This window comes from Cuculus canorus, chromosome 17 (assembly GCF_017976375.1).
Source record: "Cuculus canorus isolate bCucCan1 chromosome 17, bCucCan1.pri, whole genome shotgun sequence".
NCBI lineage: Eukaryota > Metazoa > Chordata > Aves > Cuculiformes > Cuculidae > Cuculus > Cuculus canorus.
This window is the reverse complement of record NC_071417.1, coordinates 7563409-7591148: the sequence shown is the minus strand read 5'-3', so window position 1 is coordinate 7591148 and position 27740 is coordinate 7563409. Positions and strand designations below refer to the sequence as shown.

The following is a 27740-nucleotide window of genomic DNA, read 5'->3' as shown; positions in this document are numbered from 1 at the left end:
TAATAATAAAAAAAAGTGGGTAAAGCAAAAGAATGTGAGTACAACTCTAATACGTCAACCAAGACTCCTGCTGCAGGACACGTGTACAGCTTTTGTACTGACAGCTCTCAAGTCTGGGTATTTCAGGGGGGAGCAGGCAGGCACACCACTTCACAGAATTCCCTTTCCGCAACCACCAACAGCTATAAATGACCGAGGGCTCCAGGAACGCTGTAGCTACGATACAGTCCTCATTTTGTGTCCTGGAGCAGCAGTGCCTTCTCGAGCGAGCGGTCTGCGTGAGTCATTTGCTTCAAACCGCTCTGCAAAGCACATGACTGCGACACCACAAAGGCACCAGGGCCAGGCCAGCAGAAATCCTGGCTGCACTCACGTGAGTGTGCTGGCAACACCAACAAAATAACCTCTGCTGAGATTTTACTGGTGCTACAGTTGAGAACGGAGCCTATTCCAACCAGCATAGTTTCCATCGCATCATAGCAAGAATAGGAATTACTTTTCGCTCCGACCAGCGAAACGCTTGACAGCTCAGACAAATTCCGCCGCCTTCTGCACCCTCTACGCAATCAAACTCGGTTGCCCAAAATCAACTTTATTTGGACACAGACAATAGCGCAAAGGAAAGAAATAACTGTCTGACATCGTGATTTAAGCACAAGTGGGTGAGCCAACACTGCCGAGTGAATCCTGACACTCCACATGGAATCTTCCAGAGCCGAGGAGTCCAGCCAGCAGCCAAGAAAAATATTTCAGTGGTTTAGTCGATACTGCTGTAACCATGGCCTGGAGGGGTTTCCACAGCCATAACCACAGGAGCGACTGCATATTTGGTTGAAAACAGTAAAAACAGACACGTAAAAACCTATAGCTTGTAGACATCTTAAAACCAGTCCAAAAGGAGGCACGGAAGAGTGTGAAAAATGCCCAGACGCTCTCATTGAACTCACCCTCCTTCTACTCATCCTGCTGAAGGCACAGTAATTTGAAATAAGAATCTCACTCATTAAAAGCAATCATTGCTGGAAAAGACTAAAGGAACAGCTTCTGAAGGGCTGGGGAGAGCAAAGGCATCAGTGGCACAAAGCCTGCCGGATCGCCCAGGGATGCCATGCCGGTACGCACAGCTATCGGGATGCTCCGGAGCACCATCTATTCCCATGTCCTGCACTCCAAGCGAGAGACACTCTCATGAGTTTCACATATGATTTCTATTTCTTCCCTGATGTAAAACACAGCATCGCACATCACGCCACAGAGAAAGCAGGAGCCCTGCTGGTTCGAGCAGGTTTTTTTCCAAAAGAAAATGGGGAAAAATAGAAAATAAGAAGTGTAAGAGTGCACAGCTGCCAGGAGCGCAGGGTCACCGCTGGGGAGGGGCACATGAAATGCTCCGTTTGCTGGATTTTCCCTTAAAAGAATGTCAATAAAATGCAGTGCCAAGCTCCCCGGAGGCTGCAGACGCTGCCGGGGCTCGAACCCGCGGCCCCCGGGGCTCGAACCCGCGGCCCCCGGGGCTCGAACCCGCGGCCCCCGGGGCTCGAACCCGCGGCCCCCGGGGCTCGAACCCGCGGCCCCCGGGGCTCGAACCCGCGGCCCCCGGGGCTCGAACCCGTGTCTTGGCTCCAGCCAGCGGCCATGTTGGGCAGCGGCCGGGAGCGCAGCGCCCGCCCGGTGGCCTCGCAGCCGCCTCCTCGCAGCCCGGCGGGGAGAGAAAAGTTCGCGGCAGCCGGAGCGGGGACGCGGAGGAAGGAGAAGGGGAGAAAGGAGAAGAGAAGAAGAAGGGGAGAAAGGAGGGAAGAAGGGGAGGAAGGAGGAGAAGAAGAAGGGGAGGAAGGGGGAGAAGAAGAAGGGGAGAAAGAGGGAGAAGAAGAGGAGGAAGGGGAAGAAGAAGAAGGGGAGGAAGGAGAAAAAGAAGGGGAGGAAAGGGGAGAAGGAGAAGAAGAAGAAGGGGAGAAAGGAGGAAAAGAAGGGGAGGAAAAGCGAGAAGAAGGGGAGGAAAAGCGAGAAGAAGAAGGGGAGGAGAAGAAGGGAAGAAGTGGGAGAAGGAGAAGAGGAGAGAGGAGAGAAAGGGGAGATGAGGAAGGGAAGGAGGGGGAGAAGAGGAGAAGGGGAGAAGAAAGGAAGAAGTGGGAGAAGGGGAAAAGGAGAGAAGAAGAAAGGGAAAAGGGAAGAAAGGAAAGAAGGGGAGAAAGGGAGGAAGAAGGGGAGAAGGGAGAAGAAGAAGGGAAGGAGGAGAAGAAAAAGGGGATGTGGGGGAGAAGAAGGGGATGCAGAGAGACGAGGGGTGAGAAAAAGGGGGAGAAGAAAGAGGGAAGAAAGGAGAGAAGGTGGAGAAACAGAGAGAGAGGAGAAGACAAACGCTCCGGAGAAGGGGGTGCCCGGAGCAGCGGATGCGGGGACCCGTGACGGGACGCGGTGCGGGACCGCCGCCCCCCTCGCCACCCACCTTCTTCCGGGGCTGCCATTTCATCATATTTGTGGAGCGAGGCCGCGGGGCACCGGCGCGGCGGGGCCGCAGCCCGCACTCATGCTGCCCCGCGCCGCCCGCCCCGCCGCTCGGGCCCCGCGGCTCCCATCGCCCGCACCGCCCCGGCCCGGCGGAGACAGGGGCGCCGGCAGCCCTCGCACCGCCCCGGCACCGCCCCCGCACCGCCCCGCACCGCCGCACAAAGGCGCCGGGACCGCCCCGCGGCTCCCGCACGGCGCCGATGATGCTTCGGCCCCGCGGCTGCCGCACAGTTACAGGGGACGTTCGGTCCTCGGGCTCCCACCCAGCTCCGGAGGATGCGGGAGATGCTCAGGGCAACGTGGGGGAGGCTCCATCCCCGCCGTTCCCGAGCGGCTGTAGGAGATGCTCGGTCCCCGCGGCTCCCAACCGGCCCTGGGGGACGCTCCGTCCCCGGGACTCCCGCACAGCCGCGGAGGATGCTGCGTCCCCGCGGTTCTTGCACAGCTGTACGGAATGCTCCGTCCCGGGGCTCCTGCACAGCCCCGGGGGACGCGGAGGATGCTCCATCCCTGCGGTTCCCGCACAGTCGCGGGGGGGCTCCGTCCCCGGGGCTCCTGCCCGACCCCGGGCGATGTGAGGGATGCTCCGTCCTCGGGGCTCCTGAACGGCTGTGGGGGATGCGGAGACCGCTCTATCTCCGGGACTCCCACCAAGCTCTGGAGGATGCAGGGATGCTCCATCCCCTCAGTTCCTGCACAGCCCCGGGGGATGCTCCGTCCCCAGGGCTCCCACGCAGCTCTGGAGGATGCGGGACCGCTCCGTTCCCGGGTCTCCCACCCCGCTCCAGGGGATGTGGGGACTGCTCTGTCCCCTGGGCTCCCGCACAGCTCCAGAGGATGCGGGGGATTCTCCATCCCCGCAGTTCCCGCACAGCCGCGGGAGGCTGCATCCCCGGGGCTCCCACCCATCTCCAGGGGATGCAGGGAATGCTCCATCCTCAGGGATCCCACACAATTCCGGGGGATGCGGCGGATGCTCTGTCCCCGAGGCTCCTCCACGTCTCTGGAGGATGCGGGGGATGTGGAGGATCCTCTGTTCCCAGGGCTCCCACTCCTCCATCCCCGCGGGATGCTCCGTCCCCACGGTCCCCAGGGCTCCCACCCAGTCGCGGCTCCAGGGGATGCTCCATCCCCGGCGCTCCCACCCAGCTGCAGGGGACGCGGGGGGGGATGCTCCATCCCCGCGGCTTCTGACCGGCCCCGAAGGTGCCACCTGGAAGGAAAAGGGTGACCCAGGATGGAACGGCTCCTTTGTGACAGAAGTGGTGCAGAGTCATAGTTTTCATTGCTTTGAGGAGTGACCCTCAGTGCAGCATCTCAGAAGCAAATGATCAATTCAGTGACAAAATGTAGTATCAAAACATATAACAATGAATATCCTCTGCTTGGCTCCATGGAAATGGAACAGCCAGTGCCTTTTCTTGCAGTTCCCCACTCCTGAAGGATGGTGTGCCTCGGAGCTCACGGAGGCAAGAGCAGCTCACTCATATTGGGTCTTTCAGCTCAAAGCTGCTCTGGTCAGAGGTTGCATCCCTTTCAGAGGTTGCATCCCTTCCACAATGACTGCATGGATTACAGAGTGAAGACAAAGCTCCAGCTCCAGTTCCAGAGGTGTGGCTCAGCCAGAGAGCCACCTCCCATGGTTCCCATCCTGCCCTAATCTCAAACACTGGCTCTAGGCTCTGCACTGCTGCTCACACTCCTTCGTCTGGATTTCTGACAGTCCTTGTGGCACCAGGCTACAAATCGAATCGCCAAGGAGAGGCAAGGGAGAAATTCAGCTTTGAAAAGCAGCAGGGGCAGAAGTGCAGAGGTGTGGCACTACAGACTGGGAAGTCCAGGTGGTTTTACCCATCAGAATTAGGGTAGGATGGAGCTACATCCCTTACTGTACTGACAGGAGAGCCACTGCACCCTGAAACTCATGGATTTCAATCAATTTAAAAACTAGCACTGATGCTTCTGGAAAGTTCTGTAAATGACGGAGTCGGGACTCAAGGAAAGAAAATAAACGAGCAGAATTAGACAATGCCACTTACCATGATGCTGTCAGAAAGAGGTTTGATTTAATTCACAGACTGTATCCAAAATGTGTTGTTTTGACATGATCAACAGGAGGATTTTGAAATCTTTCCCTCGTAAAGATAATTAACAGGGAGCAAAGCAGGAGCTGAGCATGTTCACCTGTCACAGAAGGGGGTGAGCTGTCTCACTCCTCATCTTAATTCCTACTCCAGTGATTGGCGTTTCTGTTATATTTAAAATTTTTTATTTCTGCTGTTGAAAAAAAAAAGAAACTATGTTGGCACGATTGTCAAAGCCATAGAAGATACCCAGAATAAAGGCAGGATAAATTTCTGTAAGAAACAGCATTATTAATCCATTCTGAGTGAATGACCCAGACTTTGGGACACTGGGACAGGAGCTCTCAGAGAACAGAGTTTGCTCTTCCCAAACACACATCAGTAAGCAATTTTATTCCTTCCAATATTTATGGGTGAATAAGGGTCAGCATTTTTGCTAAGTGGCACAAAGCCATGCAGCAAAGGCTGCCCACACCAATACCTTTTATTTTTTTTACCCTTTCTCTGATTTACTGGTATTTTTTAAATTTGGATTGTGGATCTGACAGTGCGGTATATTGTGCCAAATCCCCATCTCTTTTCTCCTTAAGATGTTCACTAATGTAGATAGAAAAAAGCTGTGTGTTATTAAGACATATCTGATAGTAGACCTCAATCTTACAACTCAATGAAAAAAAAATCTTTTAAAGTGCTGTTTTCAAATTAATCTTTGCCAAGAACCTAGAACTATTTGACGTGCTATCTCCTCTCTGGCATAACCTTTCATTTTTAATAACATTTAAGTTCTAATACCTTGAAAGCCCCTCTGCTCAGCCAAAGAACATCACCTAGAAACAATCATGTGTACTGCAAGTAGAAAACAGTCCTGTTGGAGATGATTGTTTGATGAGCAAACTGCAAGTCAGGCTCTCCGAAGAGTAGGAGAATTCAGTTTACGGTGTCGTTCTACAGTTCAGCAAGCAGCTAAATCGGACAGCATTCATCAGGTACATAAAGATTTGGAATAACAACTTAATCTTATGCTGTACACTCTCCTGTGAGCCTGCTGGACTGGCAATTCTGAAAGATACCAGCACTTTAACAGTTAATGATACCCTAACGCAGCCAGAGGGATGCAGATCAAGCTCCTAATAGCCAAGTCCCTTGGCAAATTCATGAAGCATAATAAAATCAAATCCTTTTATTTCTGAGTTTATTAAAGCAGCTTTCTATTCATTGCAACGCTCTGCGTCTATCGCTTTAGCTGCCTCAAACCAGCACTCTGAGCATATACACGGCACCTTGCAGCTGGTTAAAGATCAGATAGCGTGCACTTGATCCGAGCTACTGCAGCTGCTAAGGAATTGAGAGAAAGCATTTCAGAGACTTCCCCTGGGCTGGGAGAAGGGAACTCCCTGGAAGTGCAGTAATTGATGTACAGGAGATAACTGATTTCAAGAATCACCGTCCTTTCCAGAATCGCACTTCTCTATGTTACCAGATATCACCAAAAGCCAACTCATCTCTAGATGTTAGTTTACGGCAAGTTCTTCTCCAACGTACAGCCACATTCTACTTCCGACCTCCACACTATCGGTGCTTGGGGCACGCGATCTGCCATTACTTCCTTATGTAGGAAGAAAGGAGTACGAAGTTCAACTAAAGGAGCTCAGGTCACAGAATCCCAGGATAGTTGGAGCTGTAAGGACCCTCCAGAGCTCATCCAGACCCTCCTCCAGCAGGGTGCACAGGAACACATCCAGGCAGGTCCCTTCAGATTATCCTGGTATGTGCATTGGAGAGAGTGCACAGTAAAGAGCAAGGATATAGCAGGTAGGAAAGCCATTCAAGGTCCTATAAAGTGTTAGTGCATTATGCTGGTCTTCTGGTCCATCTGACTTTTGCTCCTGTTGCATTTTGCTACTGGACTACAGCAGTTGGTCCTGTTCTCTTAATAACAAAGATCGGTTGTTCTATGCCATGTAGCAGTAGCATGGATTATTTTCATGATTAGGTTACCTGGAGTTCACATCTCAGCAGCTGACTCTCTTCAAAAGACTGAAAATCACTTCAGAAAACACTTTGTTTAGCCAAGCAGAAAAGGCGTTTTTCGCAGGGGTATAATCCAGGCTGAAAACCCATAGAGAGGGCTTTGAAAAATAAGGATATACTTATCTTGAAAGTACAGATACTTCTGACAGGAGAAGCAGCTGAGAAAAACTGGTGGCTTAACACTAATTAGAGAGTTGTAGCTCGACTTAGTTCAAAGAGGCGCAGAATGAACTGAAGATAAGGAAAAAGGCTACAGCATTTATTACTGGCAACTGGTTTCACAAAGCTGAAGGGGCAGGAGAGGGCGGTGGTCACGCAGGGCAAATTATATGAGGGCTGTAGGCGCCTGTTGCTAATTACGAATTATTCAGTGGTACCACGAAACGATCAAATTGGTTCATACAAGATTAGGGCTAATCTTGTTGTGATAGCATCCCTCGTCAAGTACCGATGCCTGCGCTGGGACTGAGGGAACGGCCTCCCACACTCACACCTCTTCCACACTGGTCCCAGGGAACGTAGGACACCACATTGCATGTCACAAATCTAAACCGAAGGACCATATGCTCTGCTAAGAAGAAAATCAACTCCAGTCCCCCAAACCCAAACACACAAATAATTTCCAGGTCTCCACATGAGGAATTAGAAAGAATTGTGTCCACGCATGGTGGGTCTGATATTAACAGAACCATCATTACAAATTCGTCGGTTTGATGTGAATGTTTGTATTCATCATGAGAAGCATTATTTAAATGTTATATTTGTCTGTGAAATATTTATGTGATAATCTTTCAGCAAAATGTATACTTCTGGGGTTTATTGGATAGGAAGTATATCCTAAATTTTAACTGTATCTTAGCAAGGAAGGTGTTTGCTTTCAAACCACTGATTGTGTCTCTGTTATTGGCTTAAGAAACTTCAGCTCTTTCATTACATGACTCTGAACAGAAAATACCGTGTTTGGGACCTGCTTCTTATTAGGACTTCCCCCTCCCTTTTTCCGTAGGAAGCACAATTACTGCTGCTATGGAGACACGTGTAATTCAGTCAAGATGTGGGTCAAAGTAAAAGGCAAAGATTTACCGAAGAGTATCCTTTCTGCTATCTGTCCTCTCTAGGAGGAAAGTCTTCTCCGAGCCTTCCCTTGCTGACTTCCACCACCATCTGCTGTCTCAAGTAAGAAATTCAAAGAGCCCAGTAAATCACCTATAATGGTCTAACATACATCACACCGCGACATGTGCCCCTCACAAGGCTGGTGACCGGGTGGGATCTGCACCCTTCACTGCACACAGAGGGACCGGCGTCCTCCCAAAGATGGGTTCTGTCACCCCCTCCGCAAGGATATTTGTGCAGATCCTAAAGGAACGTAGCTTGACGTCGAAGGAGGAAAACCTCCTTCTATCTCAGAGCACTGAAACTGTGCCTTATTTCTCAGGGTATGTTATTTATTGTTCATTACTGGTAGAACTGTGCAACAGGCTCCTTCCAGAGCTTGCAGAGTAGTGCTTTTCCCAAAGAATCCACAAGACAACACAGACAGCCAAAAAGAGACATTAAGGGAAGGTAAGTATTATAATCAATTCACTCCCAGTATGCCCAGATAACTGGTACAGGATGGTCCTCTGCATGCCCATTACAGAAGTGGAGAAGTCACGCTGTAATTCCAGCCAAGCAGTTAATACCAAAGGAGGAAATCTTGTGACTGAAGTTGTAGGATTAAATTCTTTCTAAGCAATAAAATCCAGACAGCCCAGACTGTACATCCACTCCCAGCAGAACCATCTCACTCCATCTTTTTCCTCACCAATCTTTATCCTGAGAATATAGACTGGTGGAAATGTCTGTCACTACCCATTAGAGTAAAAACAACCAGTTTTCCATGACCCTCTGGACTTCCTCACCTCGTGTCATTATTTGCTGAGATGCTCTGAGACTTGTAATCCATTTAGATTGTTCTTCCCCACAGTTCCTGAGTGCCCGTTTTCTAATGTTACGGATACAGGAGTAATCCGATCAAAGTGCAAGTGAAAGGAGCTACCCAGCTTTAACAGCTTTTGTCTTCCTGCCTTTAAAACCAGCTTGTACACCTCTTGCTGACTTCAGGTTTCATCATTTTTCTCTCCAACGCCCAGAGGTTCCAGTGCTGTACTCCTAGCTGGGCACACTAAATGGACTGGCAAGTGGCTGTTAGCACAGATAAAAAATGAATAAAATGAAGAGACTGGTAGTAAGAGGCAGCTGTCAAGGAAATACCTAGTTTCTTTAGGAACATTGCTAATTTGATCAAAAACCTCCACACATCCAGCTTGACTTCACATGCAGGTGAGGCTTCTGATCAGATCTGCGCTGCCATTCCACAGCAGACACAGGCAGCAGGGTGCTACCGCACTGGAACGGCTGGAGTGCCCAGTCCCTGCAGACTAAGTGAAGGGTGAAGGGCCAGAGAGAAAAAGCGCACACACGAAAGGGAGCAGGAAAGAAGCCATGCACAGCACGTGTGTGTTTGTGTGTGTGCCTGTGTGCACTTGGGTGTGTGGGTATCTGTTCCTGCACCCGTGCCTCATCGCACCCGGCAACACCTCATCCGCTCAGTTAGATGGAGCCCAAAGAACGGGTAGAAAAGTAGTGGAGCCACAAACAAGGACTACTCCCTGGGTGTTCCTGCTCTAACGTCAGTCGGACAAGAGAAGGGGACCATAGGAAGGGGGAATTTAGAAATAAATATTTTTTACTCTTAAGTAGCAGAATTCAAAGGCAACCACAATTTCATTCCATGTTCCGATATCGCCTCATGTCCCCAAGAAATCTTCCCAAGCACTGTAGGTCTTTGAGGAAGCTGTCCTGTTTCACATGCCAGTGATTTCAGAGGGGATATATACATTCGGAAGCCGCTCTTTCTTCCTCACCTCCCTCCCTGTTCCTGCTTGTTGCCAAGCAACTCCAGCCATTCTGCAGGACCTGCATTTTACCCACCAGCAGCTCAAACCATTACCCTTTGCTGAAAAATAGAAATTTAAGAATGAAAACAGACACAGCTAACACAGAAAAGCATACTTTCCTTTAGTGCTTGGAGGTCGCAGTTTGTCTGTAGGCAATAAACCACAGAATCCCTGGATGGCTGAGGTGGGAAGGGACCTCTAGGGGTCACGTCATCCAGTCTCCTGCCCAAACAGGGCCACCCCAAGCCAGCTGCCAAGGCCATGTCCAGGTGGCTTTTGGCTGTCTCCACAGAGGAAGGCTCCACCACCTCCCTGGGAAAACCCCACCAGCACTCCATCACCCTTCACAGTGACAAAGCGTTTCCTGATATTCAGAAGGAATCTCCTGTGTTTCAGTTTGTGCCCATGGCCTCTGGTCCTGTTCCTCGGCACTGCAGAAAAGCGCCTGGCTCCGTCCTCTGTTCTCCCTCATTTCAGGTACTTCTCTATTATCAAACCAGAAAGGTTTTAAAATTAAAATTAAAAGCACTCAAAATTTCCAAGGCAGTGTTTTGAAGTGCTAGGAAGCCTCAGGAGGTCACCCTGCAACATAAATGCACCTTAAAAATAACTCCAATGTGTCTGCTGCAGGCGCTGCTGCAGGCGGCAGAAGAGCCACCCGTACACCACCCGCAGCACCCACAACAAACAGAGAAAAACAGTTACTCCAAGGAACGTCAGCTGATCCATTGCTTCTTGCCCAGAAAACACTGTGAATGCATTTACAGATTGGGTCTGCATCCTATTATCAGGATAACCCACAGTTCTGGATCACTTTAAGCACTGGTATTTCCAATAAACTCACAAGAGAGATCAATAGGATGTGCTTTGCACTGGAGCCTTTTGTCAGCAAGACCACTCAAAGAACACACACAGTTTCCAAAACCCAGTTCAGTCTGTTCTGTATTCTCCCATACACACAAGCGTTTAACCTTTCTTCTCTCAGAGCAAGCTGTATGAGGTATTCACAACACGACTGAACTGGGTAGGTAAAATCATGCTCTTAGCATTTCAATAATAAAATAGAAACCAGGTACCAAACCAAGCACACATGCCCCAGAAGACAAGCAGGAACTGCTGACTATATGATATCTGTAAATGCTACAGAATTATTTGTAAAAACAGAAAAATATTGTCAGTGTTTCAGAGCAGAGGAAGCTGTTAAAAAGCCTATGAAGTATGAAAAGTCAGGAAGGATAGTGAAGGGATAATTTAAAAAGATGAGTCACAAAAAGAGAGGTGAGAGAGAAAGACAAGCTGTGTTCACTAATTTCATGTAAGAACTGCAACCAGCTGCACAGGGAGCCGAACCGTCTCATCTGCCAAAAGCCCCAGGAAGCCAAGGCAAGCAGTGCTGAGTGGTGGTAATTCCTCCTGAAGAGTCTGTCTATCAGCAATCTACAGTACTGACCAACAAAGCAAAACACAATCTGCTTTGATAAATGCCTTCTCTGGAGCTCACAGGTTTCTTTGGAAGAGGAAACGGGGGAAGGAAGGGAGTTTTGTGACATACTCTGCATATTAGCTGTGTCCTGCTTTTCAGGATGCAGAACAGACTTACTAGATTTAAAGAAATGCAAGGTTTAATTCCATTTTTTTTTCATTCCCTCCGCAAGGGCTACACAGTAAAACCATTGTAACGTGAAAGATCTGTTTTGTCTATTCAAAATTTCTCTTCCATGCAGTGGAAACGTAGGTGTGTTACACCAGCTATCCTGCTCCTGAGCCCCGAGATACTCAACAAGAGATCCTGTAACGGTCAGGAACAACACTTATAACTCTCTAAAGAGTCTTCTCTTACTGATTTACAATGATAGGCAGTTCTGCTGCTGAACTTTTTCATAAAATGTGGAACAGGAATTTCATTTGTGTCTGTTCACATATTCAGTTGGGACTGTATGAATAAGAGATGTGACACAATTCATCCATACGCAGCAGCATCTTTTCCCAAACCACAGCATGCTGAAGCCATACAGCAGCCCTTTGCACTGCTACAGAATTACTTAACTTCTACAGAAATAAACTGAACTTCTGTAAAATGACGAAGAATCTGCACACACACAGCGCCAACGAGCACACAAAGGAAAATCAGACACGTCATCTTCAGAGAGGTGTTCAAAGACCCACTCGTTCTTTAGGCTACAGTTAATGTGGAAAAGAATTTGTCTTTGCTGTGTCAGAGAGAAACATTTACAAAAACTCAACACTGTTCCCCACTTTTAAAAACTATAGAGTGTCACCAAGATCATTGAGGCAGGGACAATCTGGGATCTCTGAGGAGTTGCACTGAAGATTCTTAGGATAGAATAGTTCCGCTTGGAAGGGACCTACAACAATCATCTAGCCCAGCTTGCTGCTGGAGCAGCACATCCAGGTGGAGGCTGAACATCTACCATCGTCATTACTGACACTACTGTCAGCCCAGACCGTTCTACAACCTGCCCACAGTGAGCAGATGTGCCTCATCCCATGGGGTACAGCACCATCAGCGCTCAGAGAGCCTCTTCTTTCCAAAAGGGGGTGTCTCTATCAGATTATTAGACACACACATAGATGTAGTTCTGTACACTTAATTTCCATGATGAAGAGTTTCTGATATAGTTTTATTTAGCTTTGCTACTTTCGATAGTAAGCTTAGGAGAGCGCATCAAAACAAGATCTTAAGAACCTGCCAGTGACGAAGCCAAGTCTCAGACAGTTTGGTTTGACCAGTGCTCCATCACAAAATATTAACTCAGAACCTGACTTGCAATGACATTTTTTGGCACAAAGTTGTGAGAGTATTTAAGAATAACTAGGGCAGCTCTGGTCTCCAGCCATGGCTCCAGCTTAAAAATACAGAAGAACATAGCTGCTTCATTTAACTTTGCGTGTTCAAGCATCCAACAGTGAAAGAACATAAGCCTAAGAGAGGTACTAAAATTTTTCTACATGGAGAAACAGAAGGAGCCAACCATGCAGCAATTTCCATTCAAGCCTGGCAGGAAAGGTGAGGGGTGAGCTCTTTCCAAGAGCCAAAAATAAGAAAATATTCACGCTGCATCTACATAAGTAGTTACTGATGATAAAAAGAGTAGTTTCAAATACTTTTTAAGGAAAAAAGATTTCACCATCCAATTAAAAGATTATGTAAACGGAATTTTATTCCATAACCTATTTTGGCAATTAGACTCTTTTCTTACCAAAGATGTTTTATAAGGGGTGATCCCACAGCCAATCCGAAAGTACAAACTCAGTCTTGAAGAATCATCTGCACTCATTTTCCCATCCTTCTTCTGCAGCACAGATTTTGCCGTTTTAAAAAGTGACATTATCAGTGAATACTGATACTGGGGTTCTTGGCACAGAAAATACAAGAACTGGGGCTCTTGGCACAGAAAAGCATGAGTGATGTTAGATGCTTCCCCATAACATCACTGCTGACATGTCTAAAACCCTCAGAACAAGGATTACAAGAACAAGGCTCAATGCCCATGCTCCATAAGCCATTCTGTGGATGGCCTCTGCTCTGGTTCTCAGCCAGAATTGCTAAATGCCCATCAAAGATGCAGCAAAAGAACAGACCAGCGTCTCCGTTCCACCAAGCAACAAGCAAGCGTTCACATACTTACATTTGTCGAACAGTGACCTGCGAGTCCAAATCCCTATAATCACTGCCAATCCCCTCAGATATCCAACCATCCCAACACTTTCTTTTTACTCTTTATGTTCAAACAAATCACACGGAGCTCATGCCATGCTAATACAGAGGATGTTGTAACGCAGATCAGGAGCTGGGTGTGGGCTTTTCCAACCATGCCATTATAAGCAAAGCTCAGTCATTAGATTTGAAGGAATCAATAACTTGTTATATTTGCTAAGTTTACACACTGACCTTTAAAATAAGCCTGGTCACTGAAAGTCGATCTTGTTTGTGCTCCTGGACTTTATAAAACAACAACTAACTCAAGATAAAGAATTATTTTCCTTTTGAAGACAGCAGCTCAGTTGTGGGAAACACAACCATATTTCCTTTCCAGAGTTAGTTCTGAGCAAGCATATTAAGGATAAAATTTCTTATACTGTTTCCTTTCTTTAATTCACAGCTAGATGGAGGTAATTGTTTCAATGACTGGCAGTTCCAGGCTCCTAGGACTTCAGCATTAGCGTGCACAGACACCAAGGCTTTGTCCCATTCCAACTGCTGAACAGACAGCAGGAGAAGTGGAAAAGGAATAAAGGAATCAAAATGGAAATAATATAATGACCATCTTGGTCACTTCTGAAAAGAATTCTTCTCTGGCCATGTGTAAATCAGTGCATCAGCAGCATAGCATCCAAAATTCTGCTAATGCAAACCAACTAAACCTCGATATTCAGTGGCAGAACCAACTGCAGAGCAACTGAAAACCGGGAGAGAGGGAAGAGTTATAACCAAAACTTAACCAGTCTTTTGTATGAATGCATCATGGCTACAACACAAACCACTTGAGGATGTGAGGATGTTACTGCACAGATTCTATCATGGATAGGATGGTCAGGATAACATTTTATTCTGGTTATAAGGCAGCTCCGCTATTCCTCTCCTGTTGCCCTCATTTCCCAGCACTTCACCAGCAAATCATTGATAACCCAGAAGTAGCATAGAAAATGCCATTAGAACTGAAAACTTAATGAAGGAATTATATATGCAAAAGAGATGGTGGCAATATCTTTAACCTGATACACAACAGCTCTGACAGCAGGTGTTGAATGTGCGTCAGGAACATTAGAAGAGCAAGCATGGAAAGGAAATACTTGACTAGTAAAAGCAAAACAACAAAGGGGAAGGAGGAACTAAAACCTTTGCGAACTAAGATCTAAGAGAGATGGAAAAGGCCCCGCAGATCGTGAATTTCACTATTACATATGATGTGTTCTTTATAGGCTGCATAAACAAGAGATGACAGACAAATCAGTTTGATCTATTCTCTCTGCCCGGTCACAGTCATTTACTCTGTTCTGCGTGACAAGGCAGCAGCTTTCAGGAGTGGAGGGACTGTCAGTTTTCCACATCACTGACCCAACACCATTCTGTCAGTACCATCATTTGGGTAAAGTGGGCCATAAGCTCATATTTACACTTAGAAGATGACTATTATCCTTCTGGTTAAAAATCCCTTCTAATTCACCTGTGTAAAGGCTCAGGCCTAACAAGCATAATTTTCAAGTCCTAAAACAGCTTTACAATGGTTGTTCCATTTAAAAAAAATACACGAGTTTTTGTTGCTAGACTGAACTGAGCAGCTATAGGAATCGCACACGAGACAGATTAGTTGTTCACTAAAGCAAATAGCCCTTCCTACCAAATCAGTCATTTAGTTTGCTTGGTCTTGTTCCTTCTGACAAAATAGACCAAATCCGCCCGGTCAGGCTGGACATGTACCTTGGAGATCTTCCTTCTACAGAATGAAGCATATGGCGAATCATGTTTCTTGCATATGTGGAAGAAAATTCCTTTCTGATGCCACTGATTTAAGTTTATGCCTTGGAGTCCGAAGTCTGGGAGCATTTATCCTGTCTGTCCAAGCACAGGGACATTTAAAGGACTGTGCTCTTCCTTTATAAAGGACACAGAACATCTCTTGCCCCTTCAGTTATCAAGCTCAAGAGGCGCCAGCTGGGACTGCTAACACGGTCTGTCTGTCTACTGCCAGTTCCCATCTGCACAGCAGAAATGCTTACACATCCCGAACAGACAGGAACGGATCCCTTCTCTGGTGCACAGTCTCAAAACTCAGCAGAACAATTTCTACCAAGTGAATATAAAATTAATCTCCCAGCAAGTCACCGATTTCCCATTCCTCTGAGGCAACGATCAGAGCGTGTCTCAAATAGACCTTTCGAAATCGGCATAGGTCCAAAGATTCCAGAGTGGCAATTTATCTGTGTAACTATTATAGGAGACTTGTTTGGAGTCTTGTATACAGACCAGCCAGATTACAATACCATTAGTTAGCAATAATCCTTTTAGCAGGCAAAATCACCAGTAAACATAAAAAAGAGCACAAATATACAAAACAGAAAAAAAACCTCAAGTTCGAAACACTGTCCCATTCGGATAAGGAATTCCTGACTTTCTGTAGGCGTTCTCCTGCTGCTGCCTTCCAGCAGCTCTCCTCCTCCCTTTAATCTCTCAGAGCCCATGCAAAAGAAGAAGCAAAGTTTAACTCTCGGTATACCAGCGATCAGGTAGCATCAACTGTTCTGAACACAATGATTCTTCGTTAACCGCAAATTTTAGAATGAAATTGTATTTTCACTCCAAAGTACAGAAAAACGTAAACCCACCTTAGGTTTTATTGCATATGAAGCACTGTTGAGTCAGAGATTCAAATAATCCCTGGAAGCAGGTTAGTCTGCAGAGAGAGCTGTGCATCAGGAAGGAGAACAGGCACCAGAAACCTCTGCGGTAATGGTGGTGGGACCATTCAAAATAGGAAGCAAATGAAAAGCGAGTGAATGGATTCCTTTGATTCTCATCTGCTGCAAATAATTCATACTGAGAAGCTCTAGAGAAGTTTCCTGGGTAGAACAGGAGCTCATCTCTGAGCAACCGAAAAATGCTAAATAAGGCCTTCTCTCCGGACTGCCCCCGAGAGCAGAAACGTGGGGTTTAAGAGGGAGACCCCACAGAGCATGTTTGTACTCAGCAGACACTGTGGCTGAGGACAGGCTCAGGACGGACATTCTTATATCATTTCTGAGTATCTTTATAAAGATGGTTTTTCCATTTCTCCAAGCGCATTCCAGCACACACATCTGGCAGTGCGCTGCAGTGTGAACAGCATTTACTAGCTCGCCGTGCATATGTTATGCATCCAATGACATCATGCACTCTTCAGCTTGCCAAAGCTTGGTCTCCGTTGTACAGACCACCAAAACAGAGCCTCAGAGTCCCCACGGGGAAAAAGGGCGAACTTCCAACCCAAAAGGTTCTCCCCTTGCAAAACCTTATTTAATGCTTCAGCTGCTGGGCTGTGTTCTCTCCTCCTCACGCCCATTCTACTTCCCATCTTCTTGAAAACAGTTATCAAATCAGTCCTAAATTGCTGATACATTACCCTGCCTGTAAACATTTTCTCTTTGCAGAAGGCTGTAACTTCTCTGAACAGAACGTGCCTTTTCCCTTGTATTCACAGTGAGGCTTTAACTCTTTAACAACTTGAAAACTGGAAAATCTGTATTTCTCCCAAAACCCTCCATTTGTTTTTCTATGCTAGAGGCAATAGTAGGCGATGCAGTACAGATGCGTTGTTCTCTGGAGAAGAGATCCTCTCTGATACTCATTACTTATCATTGGCTCAGCAGCAAGGAAGCTTTCTAGTACACTTTAAACAGGTTTTACCTTGTAAGGCAAATCAGAAGAAAAATAACTCTATTGCTTGAGAAATGTTTGTGTTCAGTCACAACTAAAACCTTCCAAACCTTTTAAAGAAAGGCAGACATACCGAGATCAAAGGACCAACAACCCATGGCTGACGTACTCACCTGTGATATGAAAAGCGCTGAACTTAAGAACTGCTGCAGGGTTAGACTGAAGTCTGTCCATGGCAGGAATTTATTCCTGACAGTGCCTATGACACACAGCAGGTGCACAGCAGCCCTCACCCAGCTCCTGGCAACCTCCTAGTTTTGAGACTTCCTAATGTACGTTTGGACAATTCTGCACCCTCATCTTCAATAGTCTTCTCATCTATGAATTCATCTAATTTATAGTGGAACCCAAATACTTCCAGAGGCTTCTACAACATCCTATGTTAGCATATCCCACGAGGTAATTGAATTGTGTGGAAGAAACACTGTATTTGCCACACGACTAACCTAGAAGCTCATTACAGCACTGAGATTCAGCCACCAGATCATTCCCTCTATGCAGGTAATTGAGACCTTTTCTTTCACAGCTACTCGAGCTGTTATGACTCTGAATTCTCATTGCCTGCTCCCTCCAACCAGCTGCCCTCCAGTCTCTGACTTTGAACAGGTTATCAGAAGAACATGCAGAATGCTATGATAGAATTAGATTTAATCGATTTTAACCTATTACTTAATCATTTCATTAGGTGCCCTATTCTTCCTGCATTATGAAAAACTTTAAATAATCATTTATTTTTATTCTGCACACGTTTACAGACTCCTGACAGAGTCCTTCCAGAAGGTTTAGAGAAAAGTTACCCTGTGATCTTAGAGATGGAGCAGTAATGTATTTAATCAGAATGCAGTGCAGCAACTCTAGATTGAGACATAGCCCAGCATGATTAATCTCCCTGTTGGAACAGCTACAGCAAAACTAGGGGGGCTGACCAGGCCATCACAGAATACCTGTGTCCCCCACTTCTCTCACCATGCCTGACGGTCTTCTCCTTCACCATATGCTTGGCTGTCACCGCGACAGCTGTGGATGGCATAGGTACCAGCTCAATCGAAGTTAATTAATCATCCTCTGTATTAGCAATTACCCTTGTTCATTTCAAAATCAAGGTCAGTTTTATTTAGTGTATCTTTCAGAATAGTATCAATGTTCCAAGTACTTCTGGTTATTCAGCATCAACTACTATTTAATTACATAAAAACTAGAATCCTTGCAGGACTCTTACTTCCCAGCTAAGTGTATAATCATGTCCAATCAAACTAATTCAAAAATTATCCCAATTAATTCTTTGAAATGCTTCAGCCAGTTCCCTCAGCTCAAGCACAGTTATAATAAAACCCTCAAGCTGAAAATGTATTTTCTTGATTTTCCCTTTTCAGCACATCTTGAGATGCTATTTCACTCTAAGAGATTTCTGAATTATACTTGGGAAGCAGACTGCAGGTTAGCATACAGCTGCCTGAAGTTATTGGCAATATCTTGAGAGCTGTCACTTGCTGTAATTTTAAGATGCCCCTAATGAGGGTTTGGCCACAAAACGCCAGACACCCGAACACATCGCCCATATGCTCCTCAGTCACTACAGCCAGCAAACCGTGCATCGAACGCACGGGTCTCGGCCCGCTTCCCAGTCAGGCACTGAAATCAAACATTTTCAGTCATAAAGTCCCCTCCGTATCTCAGGCAGACTGGATGGTTCCAAAAACTGCAGACCTCATGCAGATACACAGCACCTACACGACACAATCATTTTTGGTAACATGTATTTGGACTCAATGGTCTTTAAAGGCCCCTGCCAACCCTGACCCTATTCTGTGATTCTACAATAACAGAATGGAATATAGACCTGGAGCTCATGGAGGATTGAGTTTTGTATTGGTGTGAATGATAGAAATTTCCTAACAGTCTTCCAATGGCTTTCAGTCTTCAACATGTCTGCAACATGTGGTTGAGGCCTCCTCGCTGGCTATTAAACTCGCTCTGCGTGCAGTGTAGGCATTGCTGGAATGTAAATAGTTCTCACATGGGTCTGTTCTCTCTGATACAGGCCTGTCTCTACCACTTACTGTAACTGAAAAGTACTACTAAACCCTACTTACGTCTCTCAGCATCTGCCAAAAAGCTGCGAGCCACACCAGCTCTGTTTCGCCTCTTCCATTTGTAACACAGCTAATGAGCAGATGGTTAATTTTTGTGAGGCAGGAATAAAAAAACAAACCAACTTTTGTTGGTGCAAGTGACTGGGGGTGCTTTAGTTTTTAAAAGCCGGTTGTTTTGGACATCTGCTCAAATTCTTGACTGCAAATTTAGTTTTCTCTACATTTCTAGAGAAATATTCATATCCTGTATTTGTCTTCAAGTAAAATAAAAACCTGTTAGATACTGATCAAATGTTTTTAGATATTTTGCAGTTGGGAAATGCTCCAAGATTACCAAAATTTTCTTGTGCCTGGTTCCTGTGTATTGCCAGCAATAAGTCCTCGTACCTCTGGATCACAAAGGATGTGTGATTTCCCACCTTTATTACTGCTGCCTCATTCCAAGACAGCAGATGATGTTCCAATACAACTGTGAGCACCTCGTCTTCAGAGCAAGTTTCTCAAACACCATCTTATACCAAACCTGAAATCCACACAATAATTTGAAATGTGAGTATTTCAATAGCACTGTTGTTTCTTCACCATTAGGGTCGAAGGCCCTGCCCCAGGTTGCCCAGAGCAGTGGTGGATGCCCCATCTCTGGAGGTGTTCAACACCAGGTTGGATGGGCCTTGGAGCCCCTGATCCAGTGGGAGGTGACCTTGCCCGTGGCAGGGGTGGAACTGGATGGGCTTTTAAGGTCCCTTCTGACCCAAACGATTCACTTCTATCGGAACCAGCCCTAACAAGGACACTGGTTCCTAGTACTCAGTTCAGCTGAAGAGGCTGGGGATTCATTCAGACATCGAGGGATTGGAGTTTACCAAAGGAAGGAAAACAAATAGGTAACAAACTTTGTGTGTTGTACTGTTAGGAGTTTGGTGGTTGTAGCAATATGCTGAAATCCTTAGAGGCACCAAAGCAAAATGCACTTTATCTTTATCTTTACTGTGATGAAATGCTACAAATTAAGCTAAATGAACACAAAAATGCCCCTTTCTAGAGGCCTCAGTATTTGACAGACCAGCTAGTCATCACTTACCTTACTGGAGACACTGGCTTCGTTTCTCAGATTAACAGAATGAAGATTTGTAGATCAGCCAAGTTGCTTCTTTCTGTTCTACAATGTGATTTTATAAAACACGAACTCACAGAAGCCACAGCAAATTTTTAATTCAAGAAATAGTGATGGTTATTTTCATATAAATTTTAAGTTTCCCTATGTTATTAAGCACCAAAACCAACACAATGTGCAACATATTTACAAATGCCTAAAAATATCTATAGCTCCAGAAATTATTTATCACTGTACTTAATAGCACTGAGCACTCTAGATTACCAACAATAAAAACTACTTTTCAGTGGGGCTTTTGTTCAGTTTAAGCACAATTTTGTACAAGGAGGCAGGAGGAAAAAGAAAAAAAAAAAAAAGCAGAAATATTTCGGAGAAGAAATTGTGTGAGAGCAGAAGAGACAATAGCTGCTTCTGAGCCAGCACGGAGCTGCTGGTTTGGATCCTTAACCAATAGCTCCGACACTCACTCCTCCTCCCTGTACAGATTTCAGGATCAGCATCATTCTTCAGTGTAGCCTAAGTGTGAGACAAAGCAGAACAAATGTGGGAGGGCATGAAATCATACAGGCAACCGATTTCTTTTTTGCTCTCTGGAACATTAACTCAAGCTCTTTAAAAAGCTGTGTTTACTACACACACTCCTCTTATTCACATTCCTTCTCTGCTGCGTTCCCGAATCTGTTACAGTTTTCCAAAGCCTTAATGACTGTGCACTGCAACACCGAACATTTCCCTCTGCAGTTAAGTGCACATATTTTCTGCTTTTAAACCTACGAGAGTTCAGTGCTACAGTTGTCCTTTCCCAGCCCCGGAATCCATTATTTCTAGGCACACTTTTATAGTGCAACTGAATCCAAGAAGCTGACATTTTTTATTTAGTACCCGTGGGCTATAATCATGAAAAATTTACTCCCTGAAATACAGTTGCATGCATTTCATACCCACCATGCTCAGGATAACAAGTAATTTCCTTGAACACACTGGTAACAATGGGAACTTAACCAAATGTATCAACATAAAATAAACATGAGTGCCTAGCACATTGGAATTCTCCAGAGTGAAACGACTGGTCCACGTTCTGAGCAAACACTTAAAGGAGTGAGAGGCCTTGAAACTTGACACGTATCTCTCAAGGCATGGAGAGGCTTCAGAGAAGCTGTCATTAAAATCATAGAATCATAGGGTCATGGAATGGTTTAGGTTGGAAGGGATCTTAAAATCCAGTTCCATCGCCCCGCACCAAGGGCAGGGACATCTCCCACTACATCAGGGGCTCCAAGCGCCATACAACCTGGCCTGGAACACCTTCAGGGATGGGGCAGCCACCACTGCTCTGGGCAACCTGGGCCAGGGCCTCTCCACCTTCACAGGAAAACATTTCTTCCTAAATTCTCATTTCAATCTCCCCTCTTTCATCTGAAAACCATTACCCTCATCCTGTCCCTGCACTCCCTGACCAAGAGCCCCTCCCCAGCTTTCCTGTAGCCCCTTTCAGTACTGGAAGCTGCTCTACGGTATAATAATATATATATTTTTTTTTATATAATAAATAACAATAAAACAGCAATAGCAATAAATTGTTATTACTGACTACAATCCTCCAATAACACTATGGCTCACTGCAGGAGAGCTATCGGAGGCAAAACTAAGACACCCAAGCAATGAAAAACAGAAGATAATCCAGAAGTGCACACGTGTTCCTGAGTGATAACTGAGAGGCTAAAGGTTACACTTACAATAGAATCTCATATTGGCTTGTTTGCAGGAGCTGGAAAACCCGTCTGGTGGAAGAAAAGCAAAGGAGGACCATTATTTTTCATTTCAGGCCAACGAAGACTGAATTACAATCCGAGAAACAACAGCAAGAGAAAATAAGCAAATTCGTGTGACAGCCCTGCCCTGCGAGGTCCCAGGAGTCGGAGAGAGGGTCCAGGCGGGACCCTGGGAGCTCCAATGCCCAGGGGAGCTGTCCAGCAACGCTCCCCCTGAACGGCCCCAAAGGAACAGCCCCGCACCGCTCGCTGTGTTCACACTACGCTTCGGAAATGATGAAACTGAACTGTACCAAGTGGTATGGTTCTATAGGACAAAAGGGCGCAGAAATGGTTTCATTCTTGAGAAGTTCATCAGCGATAATGAAAAGACAACAATTCAGATACAACCTCAAAGTCAGAAGCCTCCGAATCTCTTTGGCAGTTATCGGGCAGGAATGATCTATTATTTCTATGTGCTGGCTCCTCAATAGCTTTTGAATGAAATAAAGTAATACAGGAATTTGTATCCCACTGCCAACTTCTGGAAGAGTCATCAGAGATTATAAAAATAACCACACTGAAGAACTTACAAACCTTGTATTTTGTGTTTGGGATCTTACGCTAGACTTGTAATAACTTCCAGAGAAATTCAGTTCTTTGACTTCCAGGAGTCAAACTCGGTATTCCAAAGTGAAGAATAAAAATAGTTCAAAACTAACTTAAATCCAGAAAATACAACCAAAACTAGTGTATCCATTCATTACATGACAGAAGCAACAGTGTTGTTCAACTTGTTTTTAATTTCAGGGGTAAATTCTCTGTTAGTGGATAACAGCCAAACATAAGTAATTGATTTCTATTGTTTCATATCTTTATAATTTGCCTTTCAGAGCAAAGCAGAAACCATGTAGAAATACATTTGTGGCAAAAAGGAGATGTCACCTGCTTTGTCTGGAAGTTCAGCCAAGAGGCCGAGACCTCAGCACTCAGAAAGAAATGAAGAGCATGGACTTGAATAGAACAATGGATTTATAGAAATAATAAGAATTGCTACAAATTCCTTCCCTGTCTTCAGTCAACTGTCATCATGCTTTTGACTCAGAAAATGTCTATGCGTAATGCAGCAATTATCCCTGTGCTGCATTCCTACCTTTACATTATCACGTGCACTTTGCATCCTACTTGGCTACAGGGAATGAGATGGAAGGAATAAAGCTACCTGAATAAAACCCTGGTGCCCACTGAAAGGCCAGTAAGGCAACACTGTTAGGCCACACACATACCTTAATCATTGCGCAGCTCTCAGCAAGACCTACCACTACTCGGTTGGGTTTTCTCCCATCTCGGCACAGTACAGTACGCTGTGTAAGTGGGATACTTCAGTGTTTTCTACTGACTCGTTAGTCAAGGTGATTTTCCACTTTCTCCAGTTTTAGTATTTCCTCTTCTCTACTTGTTGTCCCAAACTCTCCATTTCATTTCATTTCCTCAGAGTCTGGTTTAGGGTGGAGGTCTGTGATAAGGATCCACCAGACATGCCCTGATGCATTCGACCAACATCGAACGTGCCCTGATGCAACCAAACAACAAATGCAGGCTTTTAAGGTCATTCTTGTCTATTACAGAAGAACCCAGGTCCAGCATCCTAGAATCCCCTCCGGTTCTTTATCACCATACAGCCACCTATTGGTGGCTCCTAAAGAATAGGAAGTCACACTACAATCCCTTTAATTCACACTGTCTAAAACACTCTCCCTTGTGCTGCTCAAATTCTAATCCTTGGGCAGCCAGAACTACATCACAAATGCAGAGAGTTCGTATAAATGCAGGATGCTAAACACCAACAAAAAAAAGACTATTTGCTGCAGAAAAAAAAAAAACAACCAACCTGAGGGACAGTTGTTTGTTATCTGATTAATCAAAGTAGCAAGTAACATAAACGTAACAAAAGGAACAATAAATGTGAATAAGTGGCTTACAGACACTATGTTAACAAAAAACAGAGCAAACAGTAAAAAAGGAAAGAAAAAATGTGTATATATTGTAGGTTTTAAAGCAAACCATTCTAGAAAGCAGGTATAAGACACATCAACTCTCCTTCCACAGCTCTGTACCAGTGTACACATTACAAGCTGATTTATCAGCATTCTCATGCCAGCCATATGCAGTTTGATGTCAAAGAAGAAAAAGCATGTGAAGAAAAAAAATATTAATAAAATATCTCTTAGAAATAGCAAAACAATGCAAACCTCTTCTAGCTACGACTTCAAGTAGATCCCAGTCACTCCCAAAATACCCAGGCACTGAGCGCCCTCTCATGTGTGCTTTGGTCATTAGAATTCTTCGCAATTCCTCAGCTTCAGCCTGTGTGTCATCATTATGATAATATTAAGGAAGAAATTGATCTCCAAGATGAGGAAACTTGTACGCCAAGAAAAAAAACGAGGAATAAATGTCCCATTTGTAAGAATAAGCTAATTTAAGAAAGGATCCACTGAAGAGCTGGGAGCTGATGGGAAAAGTCATTGAGCCAGCTATCCTTGGTCCAAAACCAAAAGCAATACAGCCACATCACTGGGATGCAATGTCCAAGGCCAGATACATGAGCTCAGGTTACAGCACCGCCATCACACAGCTGCACTGCTTCTAGATCCACACCAGCAAGACCACGGTCCATGGATGCAACAACACTGCTTGGCACGAACACAAGTTATCACTGAACAACAGGACAAATACTCTCTCTACTCCCAATAGGTAAAATGAGAACAGAACTACCCCACCCACATCACAGACAGTAAGGATCTTATAGGAAATGCAGGCGAAAAATTATGCACACATCCTACTCTGAAGGGCATACAAACGTGCCGTTATGGTCAAGAGTATTAGCAGAAAGCAGAGCTAAGAAAGAGGCAGGGTGCAAGAAGTTGGGACAACTGCAGTCCCTTTTAACCACAATAAACGCCACACTCCATTAATTTGGAGATCGATCCCAGCAAGGATCAAAAGGCAAGAAAGAAAAAATAGAAAGTTATAAAATTACTCAAAGAGGAGAAAAGGGAAAAGATGGTAAGAAAGCACTGAAAACGGCAACAAAAGCCAAGTTAAAGCTATATATAATGAGAATATAAGACAAAATCATATCTGGAGCACTATGACTGGTTCTGGGCTCCCCAGTACAAGAGCGAGGGACCAACGCAAGGACCAGGTCTCACAGATGATGAAGGGATTGGCACAACAGTCATATGAGCAGAGGCTGAGACACCTTCAGTTGTTTAATCTGGAGAAGAGAAGACTTAAGGGTGTGGAAGTCTCACGGATGTGTGTGAATGCCTGAGGGGGGGCAATAAAAGAATGGAACCAGGCTCTTCCTGTGAGATATGGTGAACGGACAAGAACCAGTTGTCACAGATTGCAGTACAAGAAATTCCATTTGAACACAAGGAAATACTTTTTGGTGAGGGTGGTCAAACACTGGAATAGGTTGCCCAGAGAAGTCATGGAGTCTCCATCTTTGGAGATACTCAAAACCCAACAGACAATGTCCTGGACAACCTGCTCTGGCTGACCGTGCTTGACACACTACAGGGGCCACACTACGTCATCTCCAGAAGTTCCACCCAACTTCAACAATGCTGTGATTTCACGAGATTAAAAGACTGAAACAAACGCAGGAACCTCAGGATAACGTAACACAGCAATTTCCAGCAAAGCCAAAAAAATTGGTTAAACAGTTTTATGCCTGAAAAACTGGAATGCATCTTTCTGCAAATTAAAGACAGATTGTAAGCCGGAGGACAGGACTGGAAAGTTCCTTGCTCATCAAATTAAAAACAAGAGGCCTATTCATGAAAAAAGTTATGTGGTCAAGTCACATTCCTTGTTCAAATGTTTTACGTGTGACGGAGGGTGGGCACTCTCTACTTGCAATCCATTCAGAAACATTTCGGTTGCTGTGGATTGGTGCAGCACAGGAGGGTACTTTTACAAAGATCTGCAGGCCATCAACAACAGCACAAGAAGATGAGGAAATGTCCTTTAACCAAACACCAGTGCGAGCTCTTTGGTTGAGCACCCGTCCAGTTACACAACAACCTCCAAAACCCTGCATTTCACACACCCAAAGGACTCATGGTTCAAAAATCCCCCTTTCTTTCTGTTCTTTCAGATTTCTTCACCATCTACACATTCAGAGCCACACTGCTAAACGAAGAGGAGAAGACAGAAAAGATCACAAGAGAAATGTGCACCCGAGGAAAAATAGTAGTAATTCATCCTGGCTACTTTTAGATTAAGTAGGCACAGGGCATTCCTTTGGCATCACCTAAGTTCTCCTCACTACTCACCTTTTCTCTAGAAGCTGTTGCAACTCAAAACCAGTTTGATAGGAAAAAGTGACTCTGTTTTAAGAAATAAATTTTTTACCTGCTCTGTGGCTTAAACAAGGCATATAAATCACAGGCCATTGCTGAACCCTGGGCTTCATATCCATTACCCAGCTTGGCTTCCTCTCACTCAGTAACGTACTGTGCTCCCAGGGAACGCTGCTACCCAAACACCAGTACCTGGGGCTTTAAATAGCCCTGCATAAAACTGTCTAGTCGGCATCCTTCTACTCACATGGAGCAAAGAAATACAATAAAATCAAGGTACTTCTCACAGAACTGAAAATATTTGTCTTTGTGGTTTTGGCCTCCACATTGGACTTCGGCTGTCCTACTCACCAAATGCATTTGAGTCTGACAAAGTCATTTCATCTCCTGTTAACGAACAATTTTTCTGTTAGGAGATTAAGACCATAAATCAATGCCAAAACCCAGTTAATTATTCTCATACAAATACTGTTTGATCTTCCCCAAAGACCAAATCTTTGATTCTGTATGAGGACCCAGTGGACCAAACCAGCAACTCATCTTTCAAACAGCAACTTGCTGATAATCCAGAACTAACATGCCCTCTGTACTTATTCTCCGAGAATGTAATCTACATAATAAACTCAATTACTAATTACCCCAGTCTTTCAGTACTAAAGAGTTCACACATTAATGCAGTAAAGATAGAATAAGTAGCTTAAATTACATTTTGCCCTGTGTAAAGTTTTAGGAACAAAACTTTTCCATGCTTCTGAAGAATGTGAAGTCACAGAAGCAAATCAATTGGTAGCAGAAGTTAGAAGCATCATCTTTCCCCAGTATTACATGCAATGGTATCATTAAAACCTCCTTCTGTTCTCCCCAATTAGGTATAAAGGCACATACAAATTTATTCTTATTCTGCCACGTTTGTAATTTTTCCCAGTAGCCTGAGAACTGGAGTGATGCAAATGCTCAGACATTTATTTTAAATAAAGCCAGCTTTTTTCCTGCTAGGCACTTTGAAAACCAAAGGAAAAAATACTCTCACCACTGTGTGTGTTACTCCCTGCGCTGACACCAGGACCCAGGTTATCTTAATGAAATCCCCACATACACTTCCAGAGCTGCTACTTTCCTGTTACAGAAAGAATTTTGAACATCTCCTCTCCCAGATGGTCAAAGGCAGAAAACACTTCTGCAGACAGAAAATTCCACAACGGTTACAGCGCTACCATACCATTTCCTATTGAACTCTACACATGCCATGTTCTGGTGCTGTTGGTGGCTTCATTTTAAAGTTACTTTACAGAATGTTCCTTTTGGTATGAATATCTTTGAGCCTGTGTACATTTGGAGGCTTGCAAAGCGCATGCTAGACAAACAAGTTTGCTTGGGTTGTTTGGTAAGTTTGGCTTAATGTTGCCAAC

General features: G+C 45.0%; 1 protein-coding gene across 3 annotated transcripts in view; it reads right to left on the bottom strand.

Annotated features, from left to right (window-relative positions):
* Positions 1 to 27740, bottom strand: part of TTC28 (tetratricopeptide repeat domain 28) — a 133619-nt gene that overhangs the window by 95960 nt on the left and 9919 nt on the right. The window contains exon 1 of one of the 3 annotated variants that reach the window (XM_054082044.1): positions 2447 to 2628. The exons of the other annotated variants lie outside the window; for them this stretch is intronic. Within the exon in view, the coding sequence (XP_053938019.1) occupies positions 2447 to 2473 (27 nt within the window). The 5' untranslated portion in view covers positions 2474 to 2628. Of the gene's footprint in view, positions 1 to 2446; positions 2629 to 27740 lie in introns of those variants that run through there. 3 annotated transcript variants of the gene reach the window in all.